Below are 23,312 nucleotides of genomic sequence, written 5' to 3'. Positions count from 1 at the left end.
ATAGCAGAATGGGAAAGAGCTATGCAATGAGAAATCTGTCAGCAAATTACAGTCATAACAACTCTTATTACAAGACTTTTACCAATGTACAGAAAGATATAGAGCTTTTACTAAAGCTGGAAATTTAAAGCAAATATCAGTTGCAGTGAAACACACGAAAGACCCGGGTCATTACATCAAACCAATCCAAAAACCATTAACATCCTATGCAATCAGGAAGGGCAGAACAGTCAGCATGAAGGCCTCATAAGTGAAACTTGCTGAACCAGAGTATGCTTTGTCTTTCTCCTTGAATTTCTCAGTTAGTCCCTACAAGATGCATGATTAACAGCCTTAAAAACCAAATGTTGAAAAAGTAAAATGTCCGGGTTCATGACCAGAAAGGAAACATCTCTTGGTCAACCATTTGCCATTCCACATTCAATAAACTATGAAAACAGTTTAATTTCTTCGACTGCCAGTAATCTTGGATTCAAAAATTTAAGAAACGCATAATTCAAACATGACAGTTATGCAACAATATTAAAAAAATGAAAAGATTTCTTCTTTAGTTTGGTTGTGAAATCATACTGGGAAGGAAAGTTGCTAGAATTCTGTAATTGGGTGTGATTCACAACACTTAGGCCCGTTTGGATTCAGAGATGAGATGAGATGAGTTGAGATGGTTTGTGAATAATAGTGAGATTTTTAGTTGAAATGAGATAAGATGAGATGGTTTCATCTCACCTCTAAATCCAAACAAGCTCTCCGGCTAGTGTTAAAACCAGATACAATCGGGCCCTGCTAGACCCAATGTAATTTGTGCATTGGGAATGCAAGGGTAGAGATAACATTTCAATCATGGTACTGATGATATTAATTATAAGACATGAGCTCACCTTAACTGTCAGACAGCACCTGCATTGCAAATTCAGAAAAAAGGGGAAGAAAATTCAGTTGATAATAAACAAAGAATATTCAAATTTGCAACTTACATATATATATATATACATATGTATATATATATATATGAGTAAGTAAAAGAGTATCAGATACTCCAATCGACCAACAAAAGATCAAAACAGTAAACAAAACATACTCGATGAAATTATCATATTCAATGGCCTTGCTTTTGCCTCCAGTTTTATCGAACTTAGACACAAGAAGATCTAAAACCAGCGGCGAGACAGCAAATCCCAGACTCTGAAGTGCCTCTCGCAACTCATTAGAATCAATCTTGCCACTCCTGTCCCTATCAAATCTCTCAAAAATGTCCTGAAGCAATTGAATAGAGTAGAAGATGATTAATCAAATATAGATTTGAAGAGAAAGATGTATTGTCTGTCAATTATAATTTAAAACTTTCCTACTTACCCTCCAACTCTGAAGACTGTAAAACACTGCAGTGAACTCCTTAGGTCCTACAGTAAAATCAGGTTTAGGAAAAAAAATTAAAGTCAATAAACCTTGGAAGGAGTTGAACCACTAGATTCAAAATAAGCTAAGCCTAGGCTTGAGTAAGTTGGCCATTTCAATGCAAGTGACCTTATATGTATGTATCAGTTTTCAAGTGATCAAAATATCCATATATGTAAATCAATTACTACAACTCTTGAGCAAAAGAAGTGGCCTTATATGGGTTATATCTCCAGTTATAATTGGTAAAAGTACGGGATGCTGAAATCGTTACAAACTAACATGAATAACCTAGAAACTGCAAATTATAACTTTTGCTATAAAGTACAAAAGAATTCTTTTTTTATTACTTCCACTCTCTCTTTTTTTTCTTTCTTCTTTTTTTTTTTTTTTTTTTTTTTAATGTCCGGAACCTCTCCAGAGTAGGGCCCTTTAGGAACCACACGCGAAAGTTTCTATAAACAGAACTGGTTAAATCGCTCGCTTGTCGCCAACCACACCCAAAATATAACTTCAATCATAGCATATTCATCGTCAGGCGGTAACCCTGTTCAGTGTAATCCTATACAATTCTTGGATGTGTTTTACTATTTTTTAGTTTGTACAAGTTTTGACCATCACTACCATGGTTGGCCTTGGCCATATTTTATGAGACATGTAACATATATTTAGTAAGAAATTCAAGAGCCTACACAGGAGTCCATTATGGTCCTGCAGGTCGCAAACGGTTTACCATATGAGCTAATATATACTTGAATAAAAAAAATTAAATTAAAAAAAAAAAAAAGACTATTAAAGCTTTTCTATGTTTATTTACGAAAATTTCTCGCTAACTAATTTTATTGAAATTTTATCAAAATAAATAAGCAGCTAAAAACAAAACGCATGCAATCAGCCACTGGGACCGCGAATTTAATTGGGGGCCCATCACAGTAAAGACACCGGCAGCTATCACACAGTTATTGGCCCATCCCAATAAACCTCCAAGGAGACAAAATATCAGAGGCCAGATTCAATATTTTTCAAGAAAAATCGAAACGAAGTGAGGGTATTATGGGCATTTCGTTGCGTTCTTTTCGTATCTGTAACGTAACCCACTGAACATACCACGAGTCAAAACACCAAGCACTCTGGTCAACCAGAACGGAAGCCGTTCCCGTAAATCGGAGGACGCCCAACTCAACCGGCGCAATTTTTAACAACACGCAGGGATTTCCCCTTTCTTGACGCAATTCGGAACATTCAGTTGTTTCTTTACCGAGCAGGACTTACTTCACCGAGAGAGTAAAACCAGAGTTCTCGATCCCTTACGATTGCTAACTTTACACTACCATACATGAGAGAGAAAATCTGACCGATTTTCCTGGCGTTGGAATTGGTGAAGAGGTACATGAGAAGATGGACGGTCCTCAAGCTGAAGCTCTGATTGTAAGAAGACAGCGCCCTCTGCAACTCCTTATCGTCGATAATCCCGCTGCCATCTTGGTCAGCAATCCCGAAGCAAGCGACTACGTTGGGATCGGTGCCGGGCGGGAAGTTGGAGGGCACCAGTGACGCGAACGGGCTGGAATAGTTCGGCACCGATGGGGGATATCCAGAGGCGGCGGAGGAAGCTTGTTCCTTGGGGGGCTTGTGGTCGTAGGGCGAGGCCTGGGGGGCGGCGCCGTAGGGTTGGGCCACGGGGGCGTAGGGGGACTGGCTGTGTGGCTGTGGTTGGTGTTGCGGTGGAGGTGCCCCGTAGGGGGAGGAGCCATAGGGTTGGCTTCCAGGCGGCGCGCCATAGGGGGTGGCGTAGCCCTGTGGTGGGGGTGTCTCGTAGGGGGAGGAGCCATGGGGTTGGTTTCCAGGCGGCGCACCGTAGCCGTAGCTGGGAGGATGGTTTGGGTGTCCCGACATTTTGCTGTAGAGAGCTGAGGGGGGTGAGCCAGGTTGGTATTGAATCTGATGTAGTCCACCGTTTTATTCTGCGCGTTCTCATCCGATGAACGAGTCATGCGACTTCTGGCTCCCAGCAAGATGTCATTACGAAATTGCCATCTTTTGTTCTGACTTAGTCCATATTTCGTCCTGATTTATTTTGTAATGCATTATTATACTCACCTTTCCATTCACATGTAATATTTTCATTGATTAATAATTTTGTTCAAAAACAATTGCCCTAAATATAATAGAAGTGAAATAAACATGTAATATTTTTTATTATATATATATATATATAGTTATGTTACATACCGTCTTTTTTACGTATTTATTATGTATTCTATTAATATGATTAGTCGAAACATTTATTTTATATTAAAAAAATATACAGTCAATCACATTAATGAAATGCACAATAAATATGTAAAAATGACTATACATATAGTTTTTGATATTTATATTTATGTCTTATTTTTATGAAATTTATAAGTCCTTTTAACAGATACACCAAAAATATTGTTGATGGAAATGTATGTCACATCAGCACCGGAAAATAAAAGGTAAAATAAAGTTGCAAATATAACATGACTCTCAATTATGTGGTTAAATTTGAGAAGCAATAAAAATATTTTTTCAGACGATGACTCGTATTAATAAATTAATAATATTAAATTATTTTGACTAAAAACTGACAATAAAATTATATAAGACTCGTGTTACTACGAGTCTCCAAATCAATTTGAATATGTAATTGATTAGGATATTAACCCACATGGTAAAGGTTGATGTGCTTTAAAGCACCAACAAACCTTCGTGGTAATTGAGGAAGTACTACAAATTTTACTCCATCCATATTTTTTAAATATCAAAATAAATAGGTTAAAATATCAATGTAAATAAGTTAAAATATTAATGTAAATAAGTTAAAATATGTATTTGAATATATGAAATATGTTGAGATATGTTTATCTTTTTTATGAAAATTTGAAAAAATAATCAATCTCATCAATAATTGATTTGAGATGAGTTGAGACCACTCAACCGACCAAACACAACATTAATCTTCATATATCATACTCCTATTTTTTTTACACACCATTATTTAAATAATTTTTTAAACTAAAATGTGTACCAAAACATCTTATTTTCAAACCAGCTAAATTTTAACTTTTTTTTTCTATCTGGAGGTTAAAAAAAATCAAGCAGAAACTCAATTTTCGGAGGAATTCTAAAAAATTAAAATATTTTAACTATAAATAAATTATATAAAAAACAAATCTAACATATCATATCAAAAAATAATAATTTGTGAAATTACTTTTACAAAAATCTCTTTATAATTCTAATAATTCTCTTTTTCAATTCCAATGCAGTTCTCCATATGAGCGTGGCATAATCATGTTTTTTATATTTATTTTACCAAAAACTTATCACGAGTTAATTTGGTCTTTGCTAAAAAGTTCACATATTTTCTATATTTTGTTAAACACAAGAGTATCTCAACAATCTTAGCAAATGTCTCCGAAAACCTATTAAGTAAGTAAATTATGTACATAATTCCAAGTGCATATTAAAATCCTCATTTCATCGATGTGGAAAAAATAAATGGATATATAAGAAAAGTCAATTAATATTGGTAATGATATTCCGATTTGTCATTACTCGTTTTAAATAACAGCATAAGCTCACATGTTGGGTTTGTCCGAGTTGGCAAATAATAAAGAATAATGTTATTTTGTCCTCTCATTTTAGTTTTTCATTTTGACTACTCGTATATTTAATTTTTTATTTACTGGTTAAGGAAGTAATTATTACTGTATTGATATTTAAAAAAATGTTTAAAAATATTTAAAAAATGTGAAATGAAAAAATGAAAAAAAATAAAATACATAAATTTGATCTAGATAACACACCCAACAGTCACTGCTAGACGACAGCCTAACATTACTCAATAATAAACTAGCCGTTGTATTTTGACTCGAAGTGCTGAGTTGGCAAGACAATTTTGAAGAGAAGTCAACATCATTAACCTTTAGAACGATGCATGGGTGAGTTTTATAAGTTTTGTTATGTACAGTCATTTTTGTATGTTATTTGTATACTTTATTAATATGATTGACTATCTCAATTTTGTTTAATATGCAGAAAATACTGCATATAGAATTTTTGGAGTTTTATATACATCTTCTATCAAGTGAAAATTTATTTAAAATATAATATATCAAAATTTTAAAACATGAACTTATATGAATGATAATCACAAAATATAACATAAAAAATGAGTAATATAAAATGCAATTTTAATACGTGTAAGTCTTATGCATCCCTTTTAAAAAAATTGGAGTCCATCATTAAAAAAATATTTTTTTATGTGAATCTTAGATTTATCTATTTTTTTCAGATGAGAAATTATATTTGCAGTTATGGAATGTATGAGCAACGCATACTCCTTTGAAAAAAAGTGAGTAAAGATGAGACCCTTATATAAAAAAATTGTTTTTTAATAATAGATTCTATTTTTTTTCTAAAGAAGTGTACGGTGTTTACACAATCCACAAGTGTATTTAACATTATTCTTTTCAAATTAAGTGCGCGAAATTTATATTTTCTAAGACTGCAAATATAATTTATCAAAAAATAATATTTCTTTAACACTATATCTCTCACTATTTTAATACTATGATTAAATTAAATTATTCACATTTAATCTCTTTATTCTAAAAATGGTTTGAAAATATAATTAAAAAGGTAACAATTTGTTGGGGTGTAATCTACAATTGTAAATTGAACATAGTAGATTTGGTTGAATGACTCCCACATCTCCTTGCTAAAAACACACAAAGCTTCATCCCATCACAGGGACCGTCACTGGCTCACAACCCATCTCTTTCGGTGGTTCTCCTCCTGTAAACACTCCCTTCCTGTAGGCTAGGTGTGTCACGTATTTTTCATAAAATAAACCCGGCAATAGATCCCATAATTTCATAATTTAAAAACTGAAATTTATTAAGCGGAAAAACGTATAATAAAACTGTCTTCCAAAACATTAATGAAATAAACTGAATAAATTTATGTCATAAAAACATGTTTTATTTTAGAAAGTCTGAACTTAAAATAAATGCCCATTCTACTCCTGGCATGCCTGCTCGTAATCATCATCTTCACCTGGGTGGTTAAAAAACATGAAAATAAACTAAAATGAGTCGAAGACTCAGCAAGAAATCCACCACAACGTAAACGTAATAAACATAAAATTTTTATAAAAACTTTCATGCTGAGCTTAAAATTCATGACTCTTCATACTGATGCTTATGCTATGTATGACTGTTTTAACTTACTGATTTGACTGATTTATCTGATTTCATTGATTTATCTGACTGGCCAACACACTTAACCCTGTGTGCAAGGTTGTGCACCGGCCCACATCCCGCGACCGCAAGGGAAGTCGCTGATAGTATTCTGGCATACTATGGTGGACCACGACTAAGTTCGTGGCTTGCACATCCACCCTGAACTGAACTGCATTGGTACCATGCATCTGAATAGCCATCTTATTAACTGATATGAACTTATCTTACACTTAAAATTAAGATGGCTTACGTGTTTTATACACATGAGATGCATGACATACTACATACATAATCATAAATTCTGAATTTAAACATGATGCGGAATGACATGGTCGTATGCTATGCTAGATGACATGCTTGCACATGACATGAGCGGTTCATAAATAGTGGCTGTCAATGAACTGGCTTGGATAATACATACATATAAGCTAACTGTGATTATCCTAATTTATGATCAAATTTACTTACCTCGCTGCGTGTCTTCTTGAATAATACTTCGTAACTTGAGACCTATATGAAATAATAACTATTACTAAATTGGTTTGGAAACACGTACTAATATCTTACTTAATTAAATCTACAATCTAAAAGATAGTGTTAAACAATTCAATAAATCCTGATATCTAAATTACTTAAAATACTTATTTATAATTTAGATGAATACTCAAACTATTTCAAAATAATTCATAAACTTAAATTCTTAAACTAAGTTTTATTAAATTAAAAAATTCACATCGTAGAACATAATCAAATAAATATTCTGTTTATCACTAAAACAATGAATACTGATATCTTAAATTATTTACAATACTAATAGCATATTCTTACTTTCAAAATATAACTTAGTATAATACTTGAGATATAATCAATTCTATTAAAGATAAGTCATAAAAACTTAAATTCTTAAAATAGGTTTCCTTTCTTATAATTAACATAATTAAACAAGGAATCGAATAAATAATAATATCATTTAAATATTCTTAACATATTTCTTTATTCTTAAATTTACAACTCTAATAGCATAAAAATATCAAACTCTATTATAATAACATTAAAGATTCATTTCACACCATAGATTTAAAATATTTAAAATAAAAGATTTAAACACTTACTATTTACTACTGAAATTTAATTGTAAAAATTAATAATAACTAATATAGTTTAAAATTCCTTAATTTATTTTTAAAGTATAACATAATAATTTTATTAACATCCGACTAAATAGATAAAGGAATATTAACTAAAATAATAGGCTCCATAATATCCTTTAAAACACATTTTAAAATTCTTTAAACACTTTCTTATAAACAAAGAGCTTATGACTAATATCTTTATTTAATAAAATTAAACTCAATTTGAAATATTAAACTCAACTTCAAATAAAAATGACGTAATAGTCTCCATACTTAACATATACTTAATTGTAAGTCTATAAATGTAATTTAAAACAATCCTACAAGATACTAGATAAAATAGAAATAAAAGGGCATATATGTAATATTCTCAATTAACACCTGAACACTAAAAACAAAACATGTATCGTTAGAAGGGAAAACAGAGACACGGGAGAGACGTACGAAGCAGAGGACTCACCGAGAGAGAGGCTGACGTGCGGCGGTTCTGGGTTGCTGGTGGGGGTCACGGCGGCGCGACTGGGGGCTCGTCTGAGGTGGTGCGACGCCGAAGGAAGTGAACCATGCGGCAGTGCAACCAAGAGAGAGAGAGAGAGAGAGAGAGAGAGAGAGAGAGTGATGTTTACCGAGAGGAAAAGAGTGAGGTGAGGGTGGCGGACGGCGGTAGGCTACCCGGAAGGGAGTGGGTGCGACGGGACTAGGACGGCCGGCAGTTTCTATCACCGTGGGTGGTGCTCCGATGTCCCTTGAAGTGGTTGGTGACGGCAGTAGAAGTATATGGCCAAAGAGCCACTGCCGATGTCTTCTGTGGTGGCTGGCGACGTGCCCTGGTGGTTCTCGCGGTCATGCATGGTCTGCGTAGTGGAGTCGCTGCAGTGGTTCCGTCGTCGAGTTGTAGCCTTTCATGGTTGTTGCTGACGATGCTCTGTTCGATGGGTGCAAAACAGGGTTGCTTTCGTGCATGAGGGTCATGTGCATGGCAGCGTGATGCATGGCAGTTTTCTGTGGGGTCTCGACGTGGAGAAACTGTCGGTGAGGGTGCTGTGTAGTGGCTGGGTGCGTGGATCTGGTTTGTGGTGTATTTAATAAGAGGCTTCGTGAGCTTTTAAAGAGGAAAAACTATGGTAGGGTTTTCTCATACGAGTTCGTCTCCTAATAGGATTCGAATTTATCAATTTAAGGGATAAGGATGAGTGTGAGGTTGTTGCTAACGGGTTGGGATAGGAAGAAATGATATTTAAAATTCAAACAAAACTCTATAATATTATAAAATAATAATAATAATAATAATATGAAAACATCCTAATTTTTAGGTCGGGTTGTTACAAACTTCCCTCCTTATAAAAATTCCGTCCTCGAAATTTGCTAGTACCTCAACAACCTATATACTTGCCCATCACATTATTTCCATGTTTCTAATTTAGATCTTCGATCATTTAGTCGAACCTATCATTTTTAGACCTTTAGTCATTCAATACTTATTCTTAATCTTCACATATTCTCCTAAAAATGTAAACCTTAATAATGGGTTGGATTATAAGCCTAATAATAATAATTTCACTAGACGATTACCTTAACTTCTCATAAATATAATTAAAATTCTCAACATGCAATAGTAACCTCAAATAAATCATAACCTAAGATTCTCCAAAGTTCGGGTTTTTAAAATGTTTCGATTCTAAAATTCTAAAAAAAATGAAATACCACAATGATCATGTGCCTATATCTCCAATTATAAGCATAACAACATCAATTAAACTTCCAGATCAAACCTCGACATTTGGTGCTATTCTCTAATAATGCCGACCTAATCATTAAAACTTTAATGTGCATGTCTAAGCCATACGTATACTTAAATCATTTTCTACTCGTAAACCTTAAATTCTTGTACCTCAAAAATATATTGACTTCACAATTTCTTTCAATAGCTCTATTGTTATCTAACTCAGCGACACATGAGATTATCTTTTGTCCACTATTCATGCTAGGCAAGAGAATCATATCACCTATAATGTACCTTCCATAAGACATTGTAAAATACCAAACACCATATATAAATCTACGTCATAACTCCAAAATCTACTAACAACATTCCCTAATTTCATTAAATAATACTCCATCAAATATAAGTCATCAACATCCCTTCTTATGAACAAAATATACTATCAATCATAAAATAAAAGTTTCCCAACTTCACACTCCTTCAATCAATTACACTGTCATAACCAAATTGACATGTAACTCTAGTACACATAATTCTCATAAAATTTTAGATATCCATGCTACATGAAATTCTTTGAATAAGGTGCCATAATCTAATGTAACCAAGAATTAATATTTCGATATTCACATAAATAATAATAATGATTGTCATTACTACAATACTGCTAACTAGTAAGAGCTATAAAATATCTTACCATAAAAATATCTCAATAACTCTCGAGCAGGCCAGGAGCATCCTAGGTAACTTAACATTTTCTTCAGAAAAAATTTATAAAAGTTATTTTCTTCAGAAAAATAACATTTTCTTTTTTTTTTCAAAACAAAGTCTACAGAATCAACCTGTCTCTGATACCAAATTGTAAACACCTCATTTCCGTAGGCTAGGTGTGTCACGTGTTTTTCATAAAAAAAACCCGGCAATAGATCCCATAATTTCATAATTTAAAAACTGAAATTTATTAAGCGGAAAAACGTCTAATAAAACTGTCTTTCAAAACATTAATGAAATAAACTGAATAAATTCATGTCATAAAAACATATTTTATTTTAGAAAGTCTGAACTTAAAATAAATGCCCATTCTACTCCTGGCATGCCTGCTCGTAATCATCATCTTCACCTAGGTGGTTAAAAAAATGAAAACAAACTAAAATGAGTCGAAGACTCAGCAAGAAATCCACCACAACGTAAACGTAATAAACATAAGATTTTTATAAAAACTTTCATGCTAAGCTTAAAATTCATGACTGTTCATACTGATGCTTATGCTATGTATGACTGTTTTAACTTACTGATCTGACTGATTTATCTGATTTAACTGATTTATCTGACTGGCCAACACACTTAACCCTGTGTGCAAGGTTGTGCACCGGCCCCACATCCCGCGGCCGCAAGGGAAGCCGCTGATAGTATTCTGGCATACTATGGTGGACCACGACTAAGTTCGTGGCTTGCACATCCACCCTGAACTGAACTGCATTGGTACCATGCATCTGAATGGCCATCTTATTAACTGATCTGAACTTATCTTACACTTAAAATTAAGATGGCTTACGTGTCTTATACACATGAGATGTATGATATACTACATACATAATCATAAATTCTGAATTTAAACATGATGCGGAATGACATGGTTGTATGCTATGCTAGATGACATGCTTGCACATGACATGAGCGGTTCATAAATAGTGGCTGTCAATGAACTGGCTTGGATAATACATACATATAAGCTAACTGTGATTATCCTAATTTATGATCAAATTTACTTACCTCGCTGCGTGTCTTCTTGAATAATACTTCGTAACTTGAGACCTATATGAAATAATAACTATCACTAAATTGGTTTGGAAACACGTACTAATATCTTACTTAATTAAATCTACAATCTAAAAGATAGTGTTAAACAATTCAATAAATCCTGGTATCTAAATTACTTAAAATACTTATTTATAATTTAGATGAATACTCAAACTATTTCAAAATAATTCATAAACTTAAATTCTTAAACTAAGTTTTATTAAATTAAAAAATTCACATCGTAGAACATAATCAAATAAATATTCTGTTTATTACTAAAACAATGAATACTGATATCTTAAATTATTTACAATACTAATAGCATATTCTTACTTTCTAAATATAATTTAATATAATACTTGAGATATAATCAATTCTATTAAAGATAAGTCATAAAAACTTAAATTCTTAAAATAGGTTTACTTTCTTATAATTAACATAATTAAACAAGGAATCGAATAAATAATGATATCATTTAAATATTCTTAACATATTTCTTTATTCTTAAATTTACAACTCTAATAGCATAAAAATATCAAAATCTATTATAATAACATTAAAGATTCATTTCACACCATAGATTTACAGTATTTAAAATAAAAGATTTAAACACTTACTATTTACTACTGAAATTTAATTGTAAAAATTAATAATAACTAATATAGTTTAAAATTCCTTAATTTATTTTTAAAGTATAACATAATAATTTTATTAACATCCGACTAAATAGATAAAGGAATATTAACTAAAATAATAGGCTCCATAATATCCTTTAAAACACATTTTAAAATTCTTTAAACACTTTCTTATAAACAAAGAGCTTATGACTAATATCTTTATTTAATAAAATTAAACTCAATTTGAAATATTAAACTCAACTTCAAATAAAAATGACGTAATAGTTCCATACTTAACATATACTTAATTGTAAGTCTATAAATGTAATTTAAAACAATCCTACAAGATACTAGATAAAATAGAAATAAAAGGGCATATATGTAATATTCTCAATTAACACCTGAACACTTAAAACAAAACATGTATCGTTAGAAGGGAAAACAGAGGCACGGGAGAGACGTGCGAAGCAGAGGACTCACCGAGAGAGAGGCTGACGTGCAGCGGTTCTGGGTTGCTGGTGGGGGTCACGGCGGCGCGACTGGGGGCTCGTCTGAGGTGGTGCGACGCCGAAGGAAGTGAACCATGCTGCAGTGCAACCGAGAGAGAGAGAGAGAGAGAGAGAGAGAGAGAGAGAGAGAGAGAGAGAGAGAGAGAGAGAGAGAGAGAGAGTGATGTTTACCGAGAGGAAAAGAGTGAGGCGAGGGTGGCGGACGGCGGTAGGCTACCCGGAAGGGAGTGGGTGCGACGGGACTAGGACGGCCGGCAGTTTCTGTCACCGTGAGTGGTGCTCCAATGTCCCTTGAAGTGGTTGGTGACGGCAATAGAAGTATACGGCCAAAGAGCCACTGCTGATGTCTTCTGTGGTGGCTGGCGGCGTGCCCTGGTGGTTCTCGCGGTCATGCATGGTCTGCGTAGTGGAGTCGCTGCGGTGGCTCCGTCGTCGAGTTGTGGCCTTTCATGGTTGTTGCTGACGATGCTCTGTTCGATGGGTGCAAAACAGGGCTGCTTTCGTGCATGAGGGGCATGTGCATGGCAGCGTGATGCATGGCAGTTTTCTGTGGGGTCTCGACGTGGAGGAACTGTCGGTGAGGGTGCTGTGTAGTGGCTGGGTGCGTGGATCTGATTTGTGGTGTATTTAATAAGAGGCTTTGTGAGCTTTTATAGAGGAAAAACTATGGTAGGGTTTTCTCATACGAGTTCGTCTCCTAATAGGATTCGAATTTATCAATTTAAGGGATAAGGATGAGTGTGAGGTTGTTGCTAACGGGTTGGGATAGGAAGAAATGATATTTAAAATTCAAACAAAACTCTATAATATTATAAAATAATAATAATAATAATAATATGAAAACATCCTAATTTTTGGGTCGGGTTGTTACACCTCCTACCCACTAGCCTAAAAAAGTTGGATCCGACCAAGATTCTTGATCATATTTTTTAATTTTTTTTTATTTGCTTTACTTCCTTTTGTACTGCATTTGTCGAAAGAGTAAGCATTTGTCGAAAGAGTAATGATGGAGGCAAATCTTAAATAAATAAATTTGGCATAAATTTTTCGTAAAAAAAAAAGTGAGTTACACTAAAAGATATTATTTTTTTTTATAATTTTTTAAGATAAAATTTATATTTTTATAAAAGTTTGTGCACGATTTATCTATTTAAAATTTGCATAAATCATTTATTTTGTCAAAATGTTGTGTTTTTTCCCTTCCTTTTTATTATTTAATAAAGTTACTATTTGAGAAAAAAATGAGTTATTTTATTTATGATATTTATATCATACACATGTAAAAAAAAAAAAGAAAATTGTGTAAGATGATGAATAAATTTTATTTAAAACAAAATACTCCTAAAAAAAAAGTCCAAACTCGGAAGGCTCCATCCCGAACCAGCATCGGCATGTATGGGCTCCTCTCAATTACCGTTACTTACAGTCTCCTGACACCACCAAAAACTCCTTCCTCGACCTTTCTCCTATCTCTCTTTCTGTGGCCAACAAAATGTGTTAAAATGTTATTTATTTATTATATATATAAATAAAAAGAAGCCTCGAAGGAGCGCATGTTAACAAATGTCGCCGAATGGGTGTACGTTAGCAGCTCCCTATGATTCCTACACCGTCCATGAGACTCACTATGATCACTCTCTCTTTCTCTCTCTTCCTCACCTTATCCTACGCACCCCCCATTCCGTTCCCTTTCCCTTTCAGGACTGCTCTAGGGTTAGGGCTTATTATTCTTCCCCTCTCTTTAGCGACCCAATTCTCCATGCTCTTCGGCCAGCTAGGGCTTCGTCCCCTGGGTTAGCTTCGGAGACTTTTCGTGCCAAAGCATATGGACCACAGGAGGCAATCCAGGGACTCTCTCTCGTACTCCAATCTCTTCAATCTTGAGGTTCGTCGTATTGGTTTTGCTATTTGCAAATGGGTTCTGTTTTTCTGAAGTTACTGCCTCTTCTGTTCTTGTTTAACTTGGTTATTTGTAGAGAATTTAGGTTCGTTTTTTATTCAATTTTGCTTTATTAGAGATTTTATGTTGTGTCTCGTTGCTAAAATTGTTATTTGGATATGTAAGTTTATAGTTTTTTTTTTATCCCATGGTTTTTCTTTTTAAATCTTAATGTTGGGTGGTATTGTAGTCCTTGACGAACTTTCAACTTCCACAAGAAGATGATGATTTTGATTATTATGGGAATAGTAGTCAGGATGAGAGCAGAGGTAGCCAAGGTAGGCTTCGTTCTTAATTCTTTTACTTGAAATCACAATCATCTGGATTTATGCGTAATTGGTAGAAGTCATTTGGGATGGGAAGATGTGAACTTATGTATGCATGAATGCATTGTGCTTTTTGGTTTGTTATACAAACAGGTGGAACGATTATGAAACGCGGAAATGGGACTTTGCGTGAAAGGGAACAGGGTTTGTTAAAGAAAAGGAAGCATTTGGAAAATAGTGAAGACGAGGACAATGACAGTTATTATGGGACAAAAATTACAGAGGATAGGTATCGATCAATGCTCGGAGAACATATTCAAAAGTATAAGAGAAGGTTGAAGGATTCTTCAGCAAGTCCAGCACCAACCAGGGTGGGAACCCCGGTTCCAAGGAGTAATCTGGGTTTAAAAACGAGGAAACTGGAGAATGAGCAGCGAGGAGTATTCAATGAAGTGGAAACCATGTCGGACTGGCTCAATGATATTAATCGTCAAAAACAAGGGAACAATCGTGAACCAAATTTTGCACCACTCAGTGGCACCGAAAGGTTAATTATCTCTTCTGGTTTTTTTATGAGTTCTGTGTTCCCTATCTTTTGTCTTCTTTTTGGAAACATCCTCTACCTTTTACTTTGAATGATATATTTTCATTTATGTACCCTTAGCAGAACAACATATGAACCGGCCTTTTTAGACATTGGGGATGGTATCACCTATAAGATTCCTCCAACTTATGATAAGTCTGCACCATCTCTGAACTTGCCAAGCTTCTCAGATATCCAGGTGGATGAGTTTTACTTAAAGGGTACATTGGACTTGGGGTCCTTAGCTGCAATGATGGCCAATAATAAAAGGCTTGGGCCTAGAAACCGGGTGGGAATGGGGGAGCTGCAGCCCCAGTATGAATCACTTCACGCAAGATTGAAGGCTCTGTCAGCTTCTAAATCATCCCAGAAGTTCAGTCTCAAAGTGACTGATATCGGGTTGCATTCCTCCATCCCAGAGGGGGCAGCTGGAAACATAAAGCGATCCATTTTGTCTGAGGGTGGTGTTTTGCAGGTTTACTATGTGAAGGTTTTGGAGAAAGGAGACACATATGAGGTTTGTATATTACTTTCTGTTTTTTATGAAATGTTTTGTTTTTTTATTCTGAGGAGGGGGTAGTGTAGTTCTCATATTTTCTACGTGGGGCCGGGGATGGAAATTTTTCATTCAGCTTTGGTTCTTTTGTGCTGCAGATAATTGAACGGTCTCTACCTAAGAAGCCAAAGGTAAAGAAAGGCCCCTCTGTGATTGAGGAGGAAGAAAAGGAGAAGATTGGAAAAGTTTGGGTAAACATTGTAAGAAGAGACATGCCAAAGCATCATAGGATTTTTTCAGCTTTTCACCGAAAGCGACTAATTGATGCCAAGAGGTTCTCGGAAAACTGTCAAAGAGAGGCAAGTGTTATGCTATTTGGTGCATTTCTTTCCAAGATTTATTTTCGATTAGCATGTAGAATGTGGTAATCTGTTCTGCGAACTTTAGGATTGGTTGATTTCATCCCTTGTTTTATATCCTGAAGCTGTTGTGCCCGCTGTTTCTTTTACCAGGTGAAAATGAAGGTGAGTAGATCACTTAAATTGATGAGAGGTGCTGCAATTCGCACAAGGAAATTAGCTAGAGATATGCTGCTGTATTGGAAGCGAGTAGATAAAGAGATGGTATATTTCATTTCCTCTCTGAATTTTTATTCAAGTAGCTGGACTATACACGATACAACCTTTCAGAGAAGTAATTTTATCTGCTATTTTTGTGAGGCAGAATGTAGCATTACCATGCATCCACGTGTGTGCATGCACACACGCATTCTCTCTCTTCTTTTACCTCCACTTCCTTGGTTCCATGTATAATTATGTTGACTGTTATAAATTTTATCCATGCATTAACCTACAATTGCATGCTTGTTCATCTGAGGGGCTCAAGTTCTTTTCATTAAGTTTTTTCAAATTCATGTGATTTTAAGAGCTTAAATAACTTCTCATATTCACTAACATTGTGAGCAGGCAGAAGTTAGGAAAAGAGAGGAGAGAGAAGCTGCTGAAGCTTTGAGGCGTGAGCAGGAGCTTCGAGAAGCAAAGAGACAACAGCAAAGGCTCAATTTTCTTATACAGCAAACTGAACTTTACAGTCATTTTATGCAAAATAAGTCAAATTCACAGCCCTCTGAAGCTTTGCCTTTGGGTGATGAAACACTAAATGACCAAGAAGTGCTTCCGAGCACTTCGGATGCTGAGCCTGATGAGGAGGAAGAAGATCCTGAGGAGGTTGAGTTGAAGAAGGAGGCCCTGAGAGCTGCTCAAGATGCAGTTTCGAAGCAGAAAAAGTTAACAAGTGCATTCGATAGTGAATGTTTGATGCTGCGACATGCTGCTGAATCTGAGGCCCATCCACCTGAGGTCACAGGAGCTAGTAACATAGATCTACATAACCCGTATGTTCTTCCCTATCCTCTTCCCCATCTTATTAGTCATTTAGGGACAAACCATTTTTTGCAATAAACAAAATTTCTATGATTTATATATGCAGTTCCACCATGCCTGTAACATCAACAGTTCAGACACCCCGGATGTTTAAAGGCTCCCTTAAAGAATATCAGCTAAAAGGTCTTCAGTGGCTGGTTAATTGTTACGAGCAGGTTGTGAGACAATCCCTAGATTAAAAATTTAATTCTCTGTCTCTCTCAGTTTTTTGCTTGGTTGTTTTATGTATGTGGTATCTTGTCACTTGGAAAGATTGTTAATTATGATTATCAGGTTGTAAGCAAGAGCACATTTCGTTTGCCTTCTCTTCTTTCAGGGTTTAAATGGCATACTTGCTGATGAGATGGGACTTGGAAAGACCATTCAGGCCATGGCATTTTTGGGTCATTTGGCTGAGGTAAGTATTCAGCTTGGTATTTTATAGTTATAGATTCTCTCTAGAGTAACTTTGGTTACTTTTACCATTCAGGAGAAAAATATATGGGGGCCTTTTTTGGTTGTTGCACCTGCTTCTGTCTTGAACAACTGGAATGACGAGGTTAATCGTTTCTGCCCTGACTTGAAAACTCTTCCATATTGGGGTGGACTTCAAGATCGAACCATACTTAGGAAAAAAATCAAACCCAAGGATCTGTACCGCAGGTAGCTTTCTTTTCCAGATCTGCTCCGACTTTGGCTAGAACAAATATCGATAATGTACTGTTTTTTGGATGCATCATAATTTTATTAATTTCCATACTTGCGTGGAGAGACTTGTTAAAAATGATCTTGGAGACAGACACTAGTTTCTTTGTTGTTGACATGAGTAAGCTTGTAAATAAATTTGCTAATTTGCTGCTACCTGGGCATTGATACCTGAAACGGTGTCCATATTCCTATGAGTTGTTATGACTGACATATTTGAAAAATTCAAGATTCTGAAAATAAGGTCTCGTTTGGATAGTGAGATGAGATGATTTTAGATGAGTTGAATAAAATATTATTAGAATATTATTTTTTAATATTATTATTGTTTTGAGATTTGAAAAAGTTGAATTATTTATTATATTTTGTATGAGAATTTGAGAAAGTTGTAATAATGAGACGAGACGAAACGAGATGGGTTGAGCGTGTTTCTGTATCCAAATGCGGCCTAAGAGTCTTCCTTCTAAAGTATCTGCCTTTTCAACTGTTTCAGTTGGATTGTGGACAACTGATGAAGAAAGTATTTGAGCACATTATTAAACAGCTAATGGTTGCTCATATTTTGAGTATACATCCTGCTATCTCTAAAAGTAGCACTATTGTGTTAGAGATGGATGGCTAATAGTAGCATTAATATTTTGTTTACCGATATTCTAATTCAGGGCTTTTCTGGTGGCCATCGAATCTGGTCAATCAACTGCAGTAAAGTCGGCTGCTAAAAAAGATAGAGAACTGAAAAGATTAATGTGCTCTATTAATTACGATGATAAGGAGGGTAGCGTGGGGAGGGAAAGAATGAAGGGAAGGGGGAGCGGTGTTTCTTATGAAGCCTAAGATCATATCGTGGAATGTTAGGGGGATTAACGATGCAAATAAGCGATTTCGCATTCATTCCCTTCTTCGCAGTTGGAAAGCTGACATTGTATGCCTCCAAGAGACTAAGTTGAGCCATGTAGACAAAAGTATTATCCGGAATTTATGGGGTTGCTCGTTGGTGGGATGAAGTTTCTTAGCTTTTTTGGGTGCTTCTGGAGGGGTTTTGTTGATGTGGGATATGATAGTGGTGGAATTAGTAGAGGATTGCATTGAGTTTTATTCAGTGGCTGTCTCTTTTAAGAATATTGGAGATGGTTGGAGGTGGGCTCTTGCCGAGGTGTATGGGCCTAATGTGGATAGAGATAGACGATTGTTGTGGGAGGAGCTTGTGGGAGTGCATAATATTTGGGAACTACCTTGGGTTGTGTGCGGAGATTTTAATGTGGAACGATTTCCTTGTGAGAGGGTGGGGACTTCTTCTTTGTCACGGGCTATGGAAGAATTCTTAGAGCTAATTTTTGACCTCAATTTGATTGATCTTCCTCTAGTGGGGGATCTTACATGTGGTCTAACAGAAGAGGGGGCGGTCAAGATTGCACAGATTTCTAGTCTCTTCTTTATGGGAGATACACTATCCTGATCTAATTCAGAAGCGTTTGCCACGAGTATGTTCGGATTATTTTCCCATTTTGCTAGATTGTGGCGGTATTTATGGGGGAAGGAGATATTTCAAATTTGAAAATATGTGGTTCCAAACGGGTGGTTTTGAGGAGAAGGTGAGGAATTGGTGGGCCTCTTACTCTTTTCATGGTACTCCTAGTTTTATTGTGGCTTGTAAGCTTAGCCCTCAAGTTGGATTTGAGGAAGTGGAATATTGAGACCTTTAGGCATACCAATGAGCAAAAGAGTCTTCTGTGGAATGAGTTGAGTTCTCAAGAGAGGAGGAGGGGGGGGGGGGGGGAGAGAGGTAAATGAGGAGTCTTTGTTGAGAAAAATTTAGGTGGTTTCCGAAATAGAAAGGGTTTTGTTGCTAGAAGAAATCTCTTGGCGGCAAAAATGTGATTGGGGTTATACAATCTGGTACTTCAGTGCATCAATCGCCAACGGACATTCAAGTCCATATAGAGAATTATTATGAAGAGCTTCTTAAAGAGACGGAGGTGTGGCATCCTAAACTGGATGGGTTATATTTTGAACAGCTGGATGGTAGTGCAGTGAGTTTGTTAGAGAGACCTTTTGAGGAGTCCGAAGTGCTGCAAGTGGTGAGAGGTATGTGCAAAGACAAAGCTCTGGGTCCGGATGGTTTTTCTATGGTGTTCTTTCAAGATTGTTGGGACATAGTGAATGATGATGTGATGAGGGTCTTCCATGAATTTCATTCTTGCCACAAGTTTGAAAAGTCCCTTAATGCTACTTTTATTGCACCCATCCCGAAGTTAGCAGGTGCCATTGAGTTGAAAGATTTCCGTCCCATCAATCTAGTAGGCGGAATTTATAAAATTATTTCGAAGATGTTAGCTAATTGAATGAGTTTGGTGATGAATAAAATCATTTCCAAGCCTCAAAATGCCTTTGTACGTGGCTGGCAAATTTTAGACTCAGTTTTGGTAGCGAATGAGTGCTTGGACAGTCGGTTGAGGGCAGGTATTCCGGGAGTTCTTTGCAAGTTGGATATGGAAAAGGCCTACAATCATGTGTGCTAGGATTTTTTGATATATATGCTGAGGAGGTGCGGTTTTGGAGATAGGTGGTGTAGTTGAATGAAACATTGTGTATCATCTGCTCGGTTTTTGGTTTTAGTTAATGGGCAACCTTGTGGATTCTTCCCGAGTTCAAGGGGCTTGAGACAAGGGGATCTGCTATCTCCCTTTCTCTTTGTTATTGTGATGGAGGCCCTGAGTCATATGGTGGAGGCAGCGGTAAGGCGAGGTTTTAGTGCTGGTTTTTCAGTGGGTAACACTTATGTCAGTGCTTTTTCCATTTCCCACTTATTGTATGCGGATGACACTTTAATTTTTTGTGATGCTGATAGTGGACAGCTGCAAGCCTTAAGGGCTGTTCTCTTGTGTTTTGAAGCTGTCTTGGGACTTGAGGTGAACTTGGGAAAGTCGGAATTGGTCCCGGTAGGGGAGGTGGACAATATCAACCATCTAGCAGGTTTGTTGGGGTGCAAAGTGGCCTCTCTTCCTATGAAATACCTCGGTCTTCCTTTGGGAGCCTCTTGTAAAGCAAAAAACATTTGGGATAGTGTTGTAGAGAAGGTAGAAAAAAGATTGGCGGGTTGGAAGCGGCTTTACTTATCAAAAGGGGGGAGACTTACCCTTACAAAAAATACCATTTCCAATCTTCCTACATACTTTTTATCCTTGTTCCCTTTACCGGAGGGAGTGGCCAATCGGATTGAGAAATTGTTTAGGGCTTTTTTGTGGGGCAGTATGGGGGAAGAGTATAAATTTCATCTAGTGAGTCGGCAAAAGGTGTGCTGTCTGAAGGAGTTGGGAGGCTTGGGGTGCGCAACTTGTCCTTTTTTAACAAAGCCCTCTTGGGGAAGTGGCTGTGGAGATTTCAATTGGAAGAGGACTCACTGTGGAGACTAGTTATTGATCGGAAGTATGATTGTGATTGGGGGGGGGGGGGTTGGTGTTCCAAGGAGGGAAGGGGGACCTATGGTTTTAGCCTCTGGAAATTTATTAGAAAGGGATGGAAGGTGTTTGTAAAACATACTAATTTTGAGGTGGGAGAGGGGACAAAGTTTTTGGTTTGATGTATGGTGTGTTGAGTGTGCCCTATTTACTGCTTTCCCAGGTGTTTTCAGATTGGCTGAAGATCAGCAGGCTGCTGTTTCAGATGTAATGTGCCGTGACAACGTGCATGTTCTTTGGAATATGATCTTATCTAGAAATGCACATGATTGAGAAGTGGACGAAATAACAGCTTTTTACTGCCTCTTATATTCCAAGAAGATTCAGGGATAGAATGATGTGGAAACATTCGGGGCAAAGGAAATTTTCTGTTAGGTCCTTCTACAAAGTGTTGGCAGCCCATCAGCCCATTCGGTTTTCTTGGAAAGGTATTTGGAGAGTTACCGCACCCCTAAAGTTGGTTTTTTCTCTTGGACTACCGCTTTGGGAAAGATTTTGACAGCTGGCAATCTAAGGAAACGCGGGATGATTGTGATGGAGTGGTGTTATATGTGCAAAAACAACAGTGAATCAATTGAGCACCTTTTCCTGCATTGTGAGGTGGCAAGGGAGCTATGGGTGGGTATTTTCAGCAGAGCTGGGTTGTCTTGGGTTATGCCTAAGAGTGTGGTGGAACTTTAGCATGTTGGAACAGGCATCATCTTTGTCCTCAACTGGCAGCGACATGGAGGATGGTTCCTTTGTGTCTATTGTGGTGTATATGGATGGAACGCAACAAGAGGTGCTTCAACAACAAGGAGAGGAATGTGGGGGAGTTATGGAACTTTTTTGTATTTTCTTTAGTTCAATGGATGTCTGCTATTGTACTATAGGGAGAGAATGTTCATGAGTTCTTGTTTTCTTTTCAACTTTCTAGAATGTAATTATGAGTCTCTTTTGTATACTTCCTGTGTACATGGGCGTTGCCTAGTTTCATTCAATCAATAAAATTTCTTACTTATAAAAAAAAAATATATATTTTGTTTACCGATTAAAAAAGAGGGTATTTAAACTCTTCTTTTTGTATTGAGTCAGCTCTTAATGCTCCTTATATGAAGATCCAACATATCTTGCCTTCTCTATTTTTGGAAAAGTCATTGATTAACCTGAGCAATTGGTCAATAAAGTGCCTTATTGTCTTTTTTAATGTGAGCTTCTTTTTCTTGCCAGGGAAGCTGGATTTCACATTCTCATCACCAGCTACCAGCTTCTAGTGTCTGATGAGAAGTACTTTCGGCGTGTGAAATGGCAGTACATGGTGTTAGATGAAGCCCAGGCAATCAAAAGTTCTAACAGGTTGTAACTTAATCTTTCTTGTCACAGTGGTTTGAGTTTATGACATGTTTTTATTAGTTTTTTGCTAGCCTAGTTTGCTTGGTTGCTCTTTTTGGTGGTGGTATTAGTACTAGTGTCATTATCACCATGATCGTGATCATTGTTATTGTTGTTCTTCTCATTATGATTCATAGAATTGCTTGTAAGTAAGATTCAACAGAATAAATTATAATCTCATCATTACTGACTATATATTTGATTTGGCAGTATAAGATGGAAGACACTGCTCAGTTTCAATTGTCGGAACCGCTTGTTGCTGACAGGTACTCCTATCCAAAACAATATGGCAGAGTTGTGGGCCCTTTTACATTTCATTATGCCAACCTTATTTGACAGTCATGAGCAATTCAATGAGTGGTTTTCAAAAGGGTAAGTACTTTTTATTCAGGCTGTTCATTATTTTAAATTTATCCTGCAAACTGCAGACTTCGAATGTTTTCCTAGTAATGATTTCTTGTTACAATTATCAGAATTGAGAGTCATGCTGAGCATGGGGGTACTTTAAATGAGCACCAGCTTAACAGATTGGTGGGTTTTCATTTTTCAGTAATTTCTATGTGAGAAAAATCAATAAAGTTTTCTATCTTTCTATTGCGATAGACCATCCTTAACATATGTATTCTATT

General features: G+C 36.1%; 2 protein-coding genes and 1 long non-coding RNA gene across 3 annotated transcripts in view; 2 read left to right on the top strand and 1 right to left on the bottom strand.

The window, feature by feature from the left end:
- Position 1: 1 nt before the first annotated feature.
- LOC121268419 (calcium-binding protein CBP-like) lies at positions 2–3,291 on the bottom strand. The gene is made up of 5 exons (XM_041172682.1): positions 2,751–3,291; positions 1,354–1,400; positions 1,079–1,254; positions 879–897; positions 2–309 (listed from the first exon to the last, which is right to left on the bottom strand). The coding sequence occupies exons 1-5, from the start codon at positions 3,289–3,291 to the stop codon at positions 205–207; spliced, it is 888 nt and encodes a 295-aa protein (XP_041028616.1). The 3' UTR covers positions 2–204.
- LOC121268421 lies at positions 3,023–3,601 on the top strand. The gene is made up of 2 exons (XR_005941156.1): positions 3,023–3,081; positions 3,143–3,601. It is a non-coding gene; the product is annotated as an uncharacterized LOC121268421 (long non-coding RNA).
- A 10,401-nt stretch (positions 3,602–14,002) lies between these two features.
- The window catches only part of LOC121268412 (chromatin-remodeling ATPase INO80), an 18,616-nt gene continuing 9,306 nt past the window's right edge, over positions 14,003–23,312 (top strand). Inside the window, 13 exon segments of the mRNA XM_041172675.1 lie at positions 14,003–14,329; positions 14,574–14,661; positions 14,803–15,196; positions 15,317–15,749; positions 15,887–16,087; positions 16,241–16,351; positions 16,694–17,121; positions 17,217–17,325; positions 17,487–17,567; positions 17,640–17,812; positions 22,522–22,647; positions 22,894–23,055; positions 23,157–23,214. Of these exon segments, the coding sequence (XP_041028609.1) occupies positions 14,270–14,329; positions 14,574–14,661; positions 14,803–15,196; positions 15,317–15,749; positions 15,887–16,087; positions 16,241–16,351; positions 16,694–17,121; positions 17,217–17,325; positions 17,487–17,567; positions 17,640–17,812; positions 22,522–22,647; positions 22,894–23,055; positions 23,157–23,214 (2,424 nt within the window). The 5' untranslated portion in view covers positions 14,003–14,269.

Source organism: Juglans microcarpa x Juglans regia, chromosome 5S, assembly GCF_004785595.1.
Source record: "Juglans microcarpa x Juglans regia isolate MS1-56 chromosome 5S, Jm3101_v1.0, whole genome shotgun sequence".
In the NCBI taxonomy this organism is placed as follows: domain Eukaryota; kingdom Viridiplantae; phylum Streptophyta; class Magnoliopsida; order Fagales; family Juglandaceae; genus Juglans; species Juglans microcarpa x Juglans regia.
Note: the sequence above shows the minus strand (reverse complement) of the source record. Positions and strands in the feature narration are given on the sequence as shown.